Genomic DNA, 14871 nt, shown 5'->3' with positions numbered 1-14871 from the left:
CTTTCTCATTAGTTGAGTCGAGGGCATGATTGTGAAATCTGTGCCTTTAGGACGTATCCCGCCCACCCCTGTAGCTTTTCCCTCTGATTGAACAGAACTCCAAAGCTGCGGACTAAGAGCCAATGGAAGAACAGGAACGAACAGGCGTTTTAAAGGGTCCGTTCGATGACTTTTAAAGGGGCAACGCCGCTCCTCAGTCCTATGAGGACGGATCAGCATATATGTATGCTTTTTTCTTTCTATAGATTGGCCTCGGGTCGGATTCAGGCTCATACAACTTCCTATATACGTGCAGAGTACACATAGGCCACGATATGATATTGTTATATTGATTATAAATTTTATACATACGTGTATGTACACGCGTGTATCAGAGAGAGGGCACACCAGTGAGCTTAAAATGACACTGGTGTCGGTCTCGGGCTGGAAAACTGCACACGTTGTCGGGCTGGGAACGGGCTAGGACTTGAACACTAGGACTAGGCCGGCGCTGGACTAGGGTTGGAATTTTTAGCCCGTGCAGGGTTCTAATTTGGGGTGCTTTAACTGTGCGCTCTCCGGGTGGCGCGGTGGTGCAGTGGTTGGCGCGGTCGCCTCACACAGCAAGAAGGTCCTGGGTTCGAGCCCCGGGGTAGTCCAACCTTGGGGGTCGTCCTCTAGTATGTGGAGTTTGCATGTTCTCCCTGTGTCTACGTGGGTTTCCTCCGGGTACTCCGGTTTCCTCCCACAGTCCAGAGACATGTAGGTCAGGTGAATTGGCCGTACTAAATTGTCCCCAGGTGTGTGTGTGTGTGTGTGTGTGTGTGTGTGTGTGTGTGTGTGTGTGTGTGTGTGTGTGTGTGTGTGTGTGTGTGTGTGTGTGTGTGTGTGTGAGAGAGAGAGAGAGAGCGTGAGAGCCCTGTGACGGTCTGGCGGCCTGTCTAGGGTGTCTCCCCGCCTGCCGCCCTGCTGGGATAGGCTCCAGCATCCTGAGTAAGGACAAGCGATTTGGATAATGAATGAATGAACTGTGCGCTCCCCCTCACGCCTCTCGGCGGTCGACCGTGTAACTTCAGTGAGTTTTTGGTCACCTGATTCAGTGCCCCAATCGTGTGAAACATGATCAGTCAGTCAGCGACATTCGTGTTTAAAAGGCCGGCCCGCTGGTCCGGTCCAAAAAACAGTCAGTATTTGGAAAGTGATTCAATTTCACCAGTACACTGGATCTGGTGTAACTACCCCTGGCGTTATTACGCCTGGCTTAGTGACCTACGACAAGGAAGAAAAGAAAAAATAAGAAAAGTGTCGTTATGCATGCTCAATAATCCAGGTAAGAAAATCAAAGCAAGTTGAATCAGTTCATCTGGACACGACGTTTGCTGACAGAAACGTTTCATCACTCATCTAAGTGACCTCTACAGTCTTTTCAGAATTAACAAAAGAAAAAAGAAGAAGACAAAAAGGAAAACACAACTGTAGAACCGTTTCAAGTGTTGTAGCAAGCAGCTGCCATGGCTTTCCCTGCACAAGCCTCTTCCAGCCTGGAGTTTTGTAAGGCCGAGGAGGGGGACTTTGAGCAGGTCATGGTCATGTCCGCCGGCGTCTATGACGGGCTGGACTTCATAGCTGCCTGCTACCACAGCTGGCTGAAGGAGCCCGGACGGCTGGTCTTTCTTGCCAAAGAGCAAAACCGAGTGGTGAGTCTGTTTGTCACGCTTCCCTGGAGCCTCATTATCACTTGCATACACGCACGCACACGCACGCACACACACACATACACATTTAAAAGTATGACTTGAACTACTGGTGCAAGGAATAGCAGGTAACATGGTGCGTGTGTGTGGGTATGTGTGCGCGCGTGGGGGTGGGGGTATTACATACCAACTTTTACATACCGAACCAACTCTGCCATAGACGCAGATCCCCTAACTTTGTAGAGTGCTGCTGTTGCGTGTATATGTCAGTGTGCGTTTGTCTGTGTCAGCGTGTTTTATCCATGTTCGTGTGTCTGTGTGCGCGAGCGCACGTGTACGAGTGTGTGTGTCAGCGTGTTTTTTCCGTGTTTGTGTGTATGTATGTATGTATGTATGTATGCGTGCGTGTATGTGTGCGTTTGTGCTTCTGTCTGAGTCAGCGTGTTTTATTCGCGCGCGCGTGCGCGCGCGCGCAGTGCTGGGAAGGTCACTTTTGAAATGTAATAGATTACAAATTACTGAGCAATTGAGCAATAAAGCTGAATAGTCATACAAACATAAATGTAAACCAGGCAGTGTAAACAGTACTCAACACTGATTCCTGTCAAGCTTTTATTAAAGGTTCTTCAATATAACTTAAATTAAGATTTTTTTTATTTACATATTTTTTTCTCAGTAACTTTAACGGATTACAATTAAATTTCTTTTGTAATTTGATTACGTAATGCTGTTACATGTAACTAACTACTCCTCAACACTGTATGTGTTTGTGTGTGTGTCTGTGTGTCCATAGGCAGCATATTAAGCACCTGGGGGCCGTTTCAAGAGCTAAACTGGTGGCCCTACACCACAAAAAAAACAGAACCTCAAAAACAAATCAAAACAACAAACAAACAAAACAAAAAAGCGGTAAAAAAAGCAAATACATAAGTTGGTTTGCATCGATACTACTACTACTTCCGGCCGCTCCCGTTAGGGGTCGCCACAGCGGATCATCCGTTTCCATTTCTTCCTCTCCTCTGCATCTTCCTCTGCCACACCAGCCACCTGCATGTCCTCCCTCACCACATCCATAAACCTCCTCTTTGGCCTTCTTCTTCTCCTCTTCCCTGGCAGCTCCATATTCAGCATCCTTCTCCCAGTATACCCAGCATCTCTCCTCCACACATGTCCAGTTGGTTTGTGTCAATAATGGTGTATTTTCTGACCTAGTGTCATGTAATTTAATTCCACTCTGACGTTAAATGAGGACTGAGACAAAACATTTCTTACAGCATCGTCACACTAATATGTTCATGAAAAGACACACAAAGCATAGATACTTAAGTGCGTGCCCTGATCTCAGAGCCCACTCCCTTTATACCTTCCGGCCTGAACATGTTTATTGTCGCAGTCACAGTGGTATGTACACAGAGTGTCTCCCTAATCCTGGTTAGGAGAAGTATCTTATCTTTATTGCCGGACTGTCATCCTAATGGGTAAAAGAACTTGCTCGAAGAGTTCATAGGTCAGGTCTCCTGTCATCTTTATCTTGAAGTTCATAATTCTCCAGGACCGTTCCTTCAGACCTTGTTCCCCTCGAGCGAGTTTCTTTCACATTCCTCTGTCAGCTAACAGTTAGCAACAGGCCTTTATTGGCTCCCACAGAAGTCATGCGACCTTTGATTCGCTACACGTGAGCTTTAAGCATCTATCCAAGCAATGTAAACTAAAGTGAAACACAGTATAGGTCATACATGGTCAAGGATTAAAAGTTAGCAGGGTCCACGGTGGTGTAGCAGTCTAAGCATCGGCTTTGTGTCGATGCAATGGACCGGGGTTCGCACCCCGGTCTCGTCAGATCCGACTACGGCCGGACTCGATGAAGTAGCAATAATTAGCAACGCTGTCTTCGGGAGGGGGCGGAGTCGGCTTGTGTTCGTCACATGAATGCGACTTTGTGTGTGTGTGTGGGGGAAAAGCAGTAGTTCGGCCGCTTGTTTTTTTCCCCCCACCTGCATTCCGGGAACTCTGCCTCTGATTGGCTAGTACTCGTTGCTTCCGTTGGTTAAGGTTAGGGTTAGGGATAGGGTTAGCCAATCAAAGATAGAGTACGGGCGGGTCTTCCCGGAATCCAGGTGGGAAAAATACTAACGCGGTTCGGCCTGGATTCGCCTTGTCACGGAAGTGGCGAGGCGTCTTCTTCGAGACCGCCGGACGGAGAGATGCAGTTGGCGAACGCATGCAGTACGAGGGTGGGTGTTTGAACTAAAATAGGGATCGATTGGACACTAAATTGGGAGAAAAAAGGGAAAAATCAGAAATAAATTTTAAAAAAAGATTAAAAGTTTGCAAACACCATATATTGCAGACGATTTGCCTTCACACTTAAACTTACATGCGTTATATGCGCAGCATCATCTATGAGTGCGCGAGTTTGCGTGCATAGCCCACGGCGGAAGTTGCCGTTCCGCGTGCGTCCTAGCAGTTATGAGTGCATCCTACCTACTTAAGGTCCCTATTAAACACCCCCTTCAGGCTGTCCACAAGTGAGTGAGTGAACACAATTTGCCATGCATAGCCGATGGCAGCAGTCGCATGTGCACCGTGAAAAAAAAATATTGCTGAATTATTCAAGTCTTGTATGTCAGTAGTACCCGGATGCAGGCATTTGTTCGGCGGGTGAACGCCCTTAGGAAATGCATTGACAGTGGGGGGGAAGCCTAGTAAGCCTACGTCACGGTGATTACTAAAGCAAGCGCAATTAAAAAAGGGATTTTGTGACGATGACCCCCTTGGTGGTATTCGCCTAATTTGAGCACCCATGGGCAAAAACATAAATCTATGTTTGATGCCATATTTGTTGATCGTATCATTTCCTTTTTATAACGGGAAAATGTAAGTTGTTACAAGAAAACTTTTTTTTCATTTTAGTAAAATTGAAACTATTTTCTTGCCGTAACAACAGAGAAGTGTCCATATTCCTTTCAGTCAAGAGTCAAACAATACTGCTCACGTTTTGGCAATGAACCAGGGAACTGCAAAAGAAAAAAGACAGAAGCTACTATCCCATTGAGATCTATTGGTTTCACCCCGTTTATTGTAAAGCGACTTTGAATATTAAAAAAGCGCTATATAAGTTTAATTTATTATTATTATTATTATTATTATTTATTTTAACCACCGCTATAGGGCGTTCTTGAGCCCACAGATGGATTATGGGTGAAAATAAATCATGAGAGCAGGAGCTGTCACAAAAAAAATATCAGTTTCATTGACAGCGCCACCTCTCATCCTTGTTGCTTAATTTATACTTAAGTGCTCAGATTACAACCGGCCTTTGAATATGGCAACGTTTTTACAGTACTTTGGTCATAACGCAATACGAGCTCATGAAATAATTGCGTCATCTCCAATGTTGAACATGCCATTAAATACCAGATCTCCACCAGGTGGCTCTGATGTCTGTTCTGCTGGTGGACGGTGGAGAGACCATCATGGGTCAGGGACTGAGGGTGGCGGCCAGCGAGCGCGGGCGTGGCATCGCCACAGCCATCAGGAGACACGTCACAGAGCACGTCCGCCACCATTACCCACAAGTCACTGCGTGCAGACTGGCCAAAGCAGACGACAAATGTACTCCTGAGTTGCTGGCCAAATATCGCCTCCTAGCTAAAGAGGTGTGTGTGTGTGTGTGTGTGTGTGTGTGTGTGTGTGTGTGTGTGTGTTCACAATCATGTGAAACATACATTCACAGTTTCTCCAAAATATTTGAATTGAACTACATATAAATGTATATATAAATATATAAAAATATGTAAATTTAAAATATATAAATGTGTAAATATAAATGTATATATACATTTTGCAAAGTGCACCATTATTTTATATGCATATATACATAAACATACACATTTACATATCATTATACAAATACTTACAAATACATAAAGGGATGTACTTATACACATGAACATAGACATACATACTAATATATATGCATATAGGTATATGTGTGTATGTTTGTGTATGTCTATGTGTGTGTGTATATATATATGTATGTATGTATGTATGTATGTGGATGCACAATATTGTTGTTATTCTTCCAACATGTCTCCCCCTGCAGAGCATCCTCTCTCTGTGCTGCGATGTGGCCGACCTTGGCCCATTTCTCTTGGAGCTGCAGTCCAAACTCTCCAGAGAGGCCGAACTCGTCACGCCGGTGACCCTGAACCAGCTTCAGGCAGAGACCCTGGTTTTGAGCAATCATGTGGTGTCCACCCTGCTGCCTGGACACTTCATCATCAGTGATTGGGAATCTTTGAAACCAGTACTGGCTAACCTGGAGGTTCTGCGCAGGAGGGGGCACACATGGATTGCCGACCATGAGTTTAAGCCTGCCGCCCTCAGCCTGTGCTCTAAGCCCTTTAAGGTTCCTTACCGCCAAGATGCCCTTCAGTTTTCTATCAACATCTTCAGCCGAAGCCTGGGTCCGGTCTGCGCCATGTTCCTGGCCCAGCTAGCTCAGCTGCAGCCTCATCTACACGGTTATCTGGTATTTCATACCTTTGTCGAACCACAGCTGTGGCAAGGCTTATCAGACTTCTGCCAGAATTCTGGAAAGGTGTCATTTTTCAAAGACTACTGGGAGGAGTTTATTCTGGAGGGCGACCTTTGAGAAACACTGTGTAGCCATTTTCATACATGTGCAACAGCGCCATAAACGTGAGCTGTAAACCTTTGCAACAACATGTTAACACGTAAAAAAATAAAATTAAATTGCTTTTTTGTTGCTTTACAGGCTAGTGCAGGATGGAGAGAGAACTTTATACTAAAGACTGTACTAACTGGTGAGGGTGTTGGTTCAGTCTTGGGTAAAACGTGGCCACAAATGCTGCTGTTTTCTGTGCACATGAAACAGGTGCAATCTGAAGTGATGTGGACGTGTGATATTATAGGATTACTTTACAGTAGAATACTGCTGTCAAGTACCCAAAAGGAAGAGGAGATGCTTCACAGTAACAGTATCATGTGGCCCTGCCATTATTACCATAGAAATAATGTAGCCATTGTGAACTATAATTGATTAATTGATTGATTGATTGATTCATTCATTCATTCCTGTCTTTGAATGCTTAATCCAATTTAAGGTGACAGGAGGCCCTTTCCGAGCCCGCACACATGCATTTATTATCTTTTTGTTAGTTCTTGTTAGTGTTAATTCTCACTTTGTTGCATCTATCACCTCATGATTCCTTCCTTATTTGCCAATCAAATATTTAGATATTTCAGCAATCTCAACAAGGTAGATGCTCTTTTTACAGTTTACAGATAGTGTTCTGTGTTTCCCCCCCCCTATTCTCGTGTCTTTATGTCGAGCCAAGACAAGACAAACCCCTCTTTTGTATAAAATCACATAGCTTAACAGTAAAAAACCGGAACTCGAACACGATGTCCTTCTAAACCAGTAATTCCCAGAGATTAGGGGAATTTTATTGGCGGTTTTTATTTGGATCGCCAAATAAATTCGCACAACTTATTCCAATCTTTTATCCATCCATCCATTATCCGAACCGCTTATCCTGCTTTCAGGGTCGCGGGGATGCTGGGGCCTATGATGAAGCTGGTTGGTATTTCTACCACACTCACGGTTTCCGCCAGAAACAGACTGAACACTGCACCCGATATGCACATTGCGCCCTCCTCTTGTACACCGGACTAAAAAATTAATATGCACATTTTTTTTATTACTTTATTAATCCCTGTGGGGAAATTCTTCCTCTGCATTTAACCCATCCTAGGTGTGTAGCTAGGAGCAGTGGGCAGCCGCAGCACCCGGGGACCAACTCCAGTTCGTCTTGCCATGCCTCGGTCAGGGGCACAGACGGGAGTATTAACCCCAACATGCATGTCTTTTTGATGGTGGGAGAAACCGGAGCACCCGGAGAAAACCCATGCAGACACGGGGAGAACATGCAAACTCCACACAGAAAGGACCTGGGATGACCCCCCCCTAAGGTTGGACAACCCTGGGGTTCGAACCTAGGACCTTCTTGCTGTGAGGTGGCTGCGCTAACCACTGAGCCACCGTGTCGCCCATTGGATTTTTGGAGCAGGCCTAAAAAGATATTATTCAGGTTAAGACAATGAAAAAAAAAAAAAAAAAAAAAAAAAAAGCACATAATGGGCCTAATGAGATTTGACAGTGTAGGGTTGGGCGATATAGATAAAAACAAATGTCATGATATTTTTGGGGCAAATACCTCGATATTGATATTGTGAGGATAAATGACTACTGGTGCATTCACAAAACATTTACACAATCATTTACACTATTTTTTTATTTTTTTATTTTTGGTACAAACACCGGTACAAACACCAAACCTAAATATTTCCCTGTGTTTTCCTTTCTCTCCAAATGTATCCGGCCAATTACCCCACTCTTCTGAGTCGTTCCGGTCGCTGCTCCACCCCCTTTGCCGATCCAGAGAGGGCTGCTGACTACCACATGCCTCCTCCGATACATGTGGAGTCACCAGCCGCTTCTTTTCACCTGACGGTGAGGAGTTTCACCAGGGGTACGTAGCGCGTGGGAGGATCATGCTATTCCCTCCCAGTCCCCCCCCCCCCCAGACAGGCGCTCCAATCGACCAGAGGAGGCGCTAGTGCGGCGATCAGAACACATACGGCTTCCCACCAGCAAACACAGCCAATTGTGTCTGTAGGGACATTCGACCAAGCCAGAGACATGAGGATTTCAACCGGCGATCCCTGTGTTGGTAGGTAGTGGATTAGACCACCACACCACCCGGACACCCTACGATTAGATTTTTGATAAATAATCATCAGTCACGCCTATATTATATCTGATTGGGTAAAGCCAAATAATAGCACAGCTATTAAGTTCAGAAAATTACATCACTTTACTGTAATGCAGCCTTTAAAACCAGGAAAAGACAACACTTATGCCATATCACCATATTATGATATCCAAAATCCCAGAAAATATCTAGTCCCATATCACAATACTATCTATATAATATCGCTATATTGCCCAGCCCTATGTGGAATAGACCTGATGTGGTTAACGAATTGATTGTTGACTGTTCGAATGGACTGATAGACTGTTTCATAAGAATAGCTGCACTTAAACACAAGCCTACTTGGTCTGATAAGAGGCACGAGCGTTTCAAAAAACTTCAACAAGAACTGTGTTTTTAAATGTTTGTATCATTCTGATAATTGCACTTATAACATTGAATCTAATATGAAAGGTTTGTTTTACTGACGAGGAAAAAATTGAGACCATGTTAACTCTGCCTAAATGCATTTATTTTGTCTCATTTATAAAGTATTTAACGTGTATATATTTTCAATAGGGCGGCATGGTGGCACAGTGGTTAGCGCGGTCGCCTCACAGCAAGAAGGTCCTGGGTTCCAGCCCCGGGGTAGTCCAACCTTGGGGGTCATCCCGGGTCGTCCTGTGTGGAGTTTGCATGTTCTCCCTGTGTCTGCATGCGTGTGGGTTTCCTCCGGGGGCTCTGGTTTCCTCCCACAGTCCAAAGACATGAAGGTTAGGTGAATTGGCCATACTAAATTGTCCCTAGGTATGAATGTGTGTGTGTGTGTGTGTGTGTGTGTGTGTGTGTGTGTGTGTGTGTGTGTGTGTGTGTGTGTGTGTGTGTGTGTGTGTGTGTGTGTGTGTGTGTGTGTATGTCGGCCCTATCTGATAGTCTGGCGGGCCTGTCCAGGGTGTCTCCCCGCCTGCTGCCCCGTCACTGCTGGGATAGGCTCCCGCAACCCTGAGAGCAGGATAAGCAGTTTGGCAAATGGATGGATGGATATGTTTTTAATAATGTACATGAATCAAAGTTGTGATTTATCAAACGCATATCTCTTCAAAATGGCCGGTTTACCTATTCAAGATCATGTAAGGTGATGTGGAAATGGCAGTAAAAATGGTCAGGAACTTAAATTTATGCACAAATTCGCTCTTCTCGTGATTTATATATAAGGCCTATCATGAATTGGGTTGTGATGGTTTGTCATTTTTAAAAAGTGGAACCTCAGAAAAAAGTTTGGGAGACACTGTAAACTACCAATGTGGTGCTCAAACCATCCTCCAACCGGAAAGGAGACTTCGCACCCATGCTGGCTGCAGGGACGTCATTCTGTAGCAGACCCTGAACTCTAACCCTGCATTGTGCAGGGTCAGAGGTACAGAATCACAGAATCATAGACTTATTAAATATATTGACAGATGCTCAGGAAACACTTTTCACTAAATCACAGCTCTTTGGCCATCAAGGTCAATACCTGAGCCTATAAAAAGAAGTACAAAGCATTCTTTACTTGCTGGTGAAATAGCCATGCAGTGAGTCAAATACCCCACTGAGGTTGAATTCAGAGCCCCTGTTTATATTGTTGTGAGACCATCATCAGTAGTGTTTAGTGCAGTATTGAGTACAACATTATAGGTTTAGTGGGTTGCACTGTCCCCTCACACGCAAAAAAGGGGGCCTGGGCTTGATCTTCTTGTGTGAAGTTTGCTTATTCTTCCCATGTTTGCACTTTATTCCTCTTGGTACTCCGGTTACCTCTCACAGTCCAAAGACGTGCATGGCAGTTGAATTGGAAACTCTAAATTATACATCCGTGAATAATCTATAGGTATAAATGGTGTATGAATGTATGTGTGGGCCCTGTGATGTACTGGTGACCTGTCCCGGGTGTGTCCCTGCCTCCAGCCCTCAATGCATGCTGGGATGAGTTCCAGTTGACTTTTGCCTTGAACTGGATTAAGCTGTTAAAAAAGTAATGAATTGGCTGGTTGTAGGCTGTATCTGTATTATGTCTACAGTAATATAATGACCAATTTGTTTCTAAACCAATAAGTAAGGATTTTGCTTCCAAAATGTGATATCATCCATCACTTGAACATTTTTGATGATAGATTGAAAGCAAATTCACAGGCTGATAGTCTCCAGACTTTAGAGACATTGAAAGATGAACTTTGGGTAATGATTAACCTACTATCTGTTCCCCTCCTCTTAAAATCAAGGGTTTTTGTTGGCCTTGCAGGGCCGGTGCGCACTTTATGAGCTCACATGACATACGGTGACTACACTTACAGTCACGATGTCTGTCATTAAACACGTTTCTTTTTTCCTTTTCAACCTGTTCTGTTGGCAGGCTTGGCATACAACACAGGGAATTTTCATGCCAATGTGCCCTAGACAGAGTTAATCTGCAAGTGGAGTTTAGGTTCTCCACCCGCAAAGGCCATCTTTATTAATGATCAAGAACAAACTAGAAAAAAGCAAGCTTAACAATAATAATAATATTTTATTTATACAGTGCTTTTCAAACTACTCAAAGATGCTTTACATAAGTAAAAATAAAAGCAACACACCAAAAGCATAAAACACATTAATCACACATTAAAAGCAATTCTGAATAGGTGAGTTCAGAGTAATGAGTTGAACGTAATGACAGATCGGTGCAGTTTCTGCTGTGTTTGGGGAGAGAGTTCCAGAGGGTGGGAGCAGCTATGGAGAACGCGCTGTCACTTCAGGCCCAGTGCTTGGTATAGGAGAAGGAATTTGAATTGGATCCATTGTGGGACAGGGAACCAGTGGAGGTTCTGGAGGACAGGAGTGATATAGTCACAAGAGTGAGAGTGGGTGAGCAGGTGAGCAGGTGAGCAGCAGAGTTCTGGATGTACTGGAGTTTAGGACTTTGGATGGTGAGCTATAGAGAATGCTGTTGCAGTCATCAATCTGGATGCAATGAAGGCGTGGATCAAAGTTTCAGCAGCAGAAAGGGAGAGTGTTGGGTGGAGACGAGCTATGTTTTTTTTTAAGCGTACAGAGACTTCAATAGCTAATAAGGATGCCATGAGTATATTACTTGAGAGACATAGACGGTGTAGTGCAAGTGAAAGGCTTGTGGCTGCAGGAGTCAATACTTTGCAAACTATTTTAAGAAATCATATGTATAAGTTTATTTGCTGGCTTAATGCCTCTGCAACTGAAATCATTTTGGTTTGTTTGAAGTCTGATCTAACATGGATAGGAAGCCAATGAAGGAAGGCAAGAATTGGTGTAATATGGTGAAATTTTCTAGTTGAAGTTAGGATTCCTAGCTGCAGCATTTTGGACCATCTGAAGACTTTTAGAACTAGCATGTGGCAGACCTGAAAACAGAATATTACAGTAATCAAGTCTGGATGAAACATATACGTGCATTAGAGTCTATGCATCAGTCATGGACAGGAAAATCCGAATTTTAGCTATGTTATATAAGTGAAAAAAACGCAGTCTTGGTGATTTCCTTAACGTGCTTATCAAAGGAAAGAATGGGATCAAATGTAAAACCAATATTTGGCTGCCACACTTTGTGAAATCACAGAGTGGTCGAATGTTATTGTTACTTCATTAAAATTTTTTCTCTCATATGTTTTTGATGTGTTTTTTTTACTCCTTTTTTCTCTTATTGTTCACAGTAGTTGAGTTTTTATTGTGCAGCACAACGTGCATTAAAATTGCAGTGTACAGTGCAGTGGGAATTGAGTTTGAAATGTATAATAACTGAATTAACTTAAGAGTTGGTGAGAAGGGGTAGGAAAAAACAAGTGTATACTTCCTCCTACTCCTTTTTGAACATGTAAAAAATGATGATGCATACAGAGATTTGTTCACTGAGTTTGATGTGTGGACTTGTTGATCACTTCAGATTATTGGCAATGGCTTATCTGTATGTTATATCCTGCTTATTTACATGTTTGAAATAAATTATCATCATTCATTATCATCATTCATTCATTCATTCATTCAAATTGGTGTCTGTGTCTAGCAGTGCCAACGACCAGCATATGAGTTTTATCCGAATATTAAAGCAGGACATTTAGGGACATCCAATTTTTCCCAGCAGCCAAACAGGCCTCTAAATTAGTCAATTGAGTATGATCATCAGCCCTTATAGGCACATACAGCTGAGTATTATCCGCATAGCAATTAATATATTCCATAACTGCATATAATTTGGGCAAGAGGTGAAATATAAAGAGAGAAAGGTCGAGGGCCAAGAACCGAACCCTGAGGTATACCATATGTAACATTAGAGAACCCCCCCCCCTTTTCTCCCCAGTTATACTTGGCCAATTACCCCACTCTCCAAGCCATCCTGGTTGCTGCTCCACCCCATCTGCCAATCTGGGGAGGGCTGCAGACTACCACATGTCTCTTCTGATACATGTGAAGTCACCAGCCGCTTCTTTTCACCTGACAATGAGGAGTTTCACCAGGGGGACATAGCACGTGGGATGATCACGCTATTCCCCCAGTTCCCCCTCCTCCACGAACAAGTGCCCCAACTGACCCGAGGATGAGCTAGTACAGTGACCAGGACACATACCCACATCCGACTTCCCACCTGTAGACACGGCCAATTGTGTCTGTAGGGATGCCTCACCAAGCCGGAGGTAATAAGGGGATTCGAACCGGCAAACCCTGTGTTGGTAGGCAATGGAATAGACTGCCATGCCACTGGGACGCTGACATGAGAGAATTTTGATGTAATATTTTTATAGCAGACATAATGTGCTCTTCCAGATAAGTAAGACTTAAGGCTAGAGAGCGCTAAGCCAGAGACACCAAAATTACAATTTATTCTGTCTAATAGTATACAGTGATCAATGGTGTCAAAGGCTGTACTGGGATCCAGTAGTAGAAGCACAGAGGTGGAATCAGAGTCCGTAGCTAGTAGAAGATCATTCACAACTCTGGTCAGAGCCGTTTCAGTGGTGTGACAGGCCCTGAAAGCCAACTGAAAAGGTTGATATAGATAATATTCTTCTATATGGGTCAAAAGTCGTTGATACACAACTCTCTGGTACTTTAGAAAAGAATGGAAGTTTAGAGACTGGTTGATAGTTATTAATTATCAAAAAGACATGTATTTTAGGGTTAATACTCCTGCCTGTGCCTCTGACAATGGAAAGAAGAACCGTAGTTGGTCCCTGGACTCTGCAGCTGCCCCCTGCTCCTATACAATAGAATGAGTTAAATGCACAGAAAAAAATTCACTGTAAGAATACAATTCAATGACAAAATAATGTGGCTTTAATAGACCCTGGATTAAGGTGTAGTTTCTTAAGTAGAGGTTAGACCACAGCTGTCGAAAAACTGCTGGTAACAGTAGTAAGGGATAAATTAACAATGTCTAGCATTGTATGTCCCAGGAAAGGCCGGAGGTCTATTTTTTTTTAAGAGTATTTTTTTGGCAATTTCTGTCTTTATTTGGTAGCGATAGTCGAGAGAGAGGGGATGACATACATCAAAGGGCCCGGGGTGGATTCAAACCCAGACCGCTGCAGTAAGGACCCAGCCTTATGTGGCATGCACTCTACCAGGTGAGCCACCGGAACACCAGGGCCAGAGTTCTTTAAAAGGTTTTGATGGTAAAGGGTCAAGTAAGTAAGTTCTTTGTTTAGAAGCTGACATGAGCTTCGTCAAAGTATCAAAAGAGATAGCCTCAAAAGCTGTAATAACAGGGACTATCAGTGACTCATTGTATAGATTTATGCAATGAGTCACTGATAGTCCCTGATATTACATTCATATCTATATGAATTTGCTAAGACAAGATCTGCAGGAGTAGCTGGAGTTGAAGAACTAATTTTGTTTGTAACCTCATCAACCTTATTGCAGAAAAAGTCTGGAAACTAATGGGCCATGAATAGTGAGCAGTTAATAGAAGGCTGCTTTTTAGTAAATATAACTACAGTGTCAAAGAGGAATCTGGGTTTATGTTTATTAATACTGATTAAGCGAGAGAGATACGCTGCTTTCGCAGTAGCGAAAGCACACTTGTATTTCAATGAACACTCATGCCAAGACAGGTAAAAAACTTCCAATTTGGATTTTCGCCATTTACGTTCCAGTCTCCTGCAGGCCCATATAAGAGCATGTGTATCATCATTAAACCAGGGTGTAGGCCTCTTTAGTCACCTAGCTCTGGTAGTAAGAGGTGCAACTGAGTCGAGGAGACTAGAGAGGGCCACATTTAAGTCACTAGTTAAAATTTCAACAAAGACAGTCACTACAGTGAAAGGGGTCAAGACTTCAGGCAGCTGCTGGCCAAATGCAGCTACAGTGGGGGGACCACCGTGGCGAGTGGCATTACATCTGTGTCGACATTAACAGGACAGGCCAATAAT

General features: G+C 43.6%; 1 protein-coding gene across 1 annotated transcript; it reads left to right on the top strand.

Annotated features, from left to right (window-relative positions):
* Positions 1-1490: 1490 nt before the first annotated feature.
* On the top strand, positions 1491-6330 carry LOC130118494 (histidine N-acetyltransferase-like). Its single transcript, XM_056286946.1, has 3 exons — positions 1491-1676; positions 5105-5332; positions 5779-6330. The coding sequence occupies exons 1-3, from the start codon at positions 1491-1493 to the stop codon at positions 6328-6330; spliced, it is 966 nt and encodes a 321-aa protein (XP_056142921.1).
* The last annotated feature ends 8541 nt before the right edge of the window (positions 6331-14871 follow it).

This window comes from Lampris incognitus, chromosome 9, assembly GCF_029633865.1.
Source record: "Lampris incognitus isolate fLamInc1 chromosome 9, fLamInc1.hap2, whole genome shotgun sequence".
Lineage (NCBI taxonomy): Eukaryota > Metazoa > Chordata > Actinopteri > Lampriformes > Lampridae > Lampris > Lampris incognitus.
This window is presented reverse-complemented; position numbering and strand designations above follow the sequence as displayed.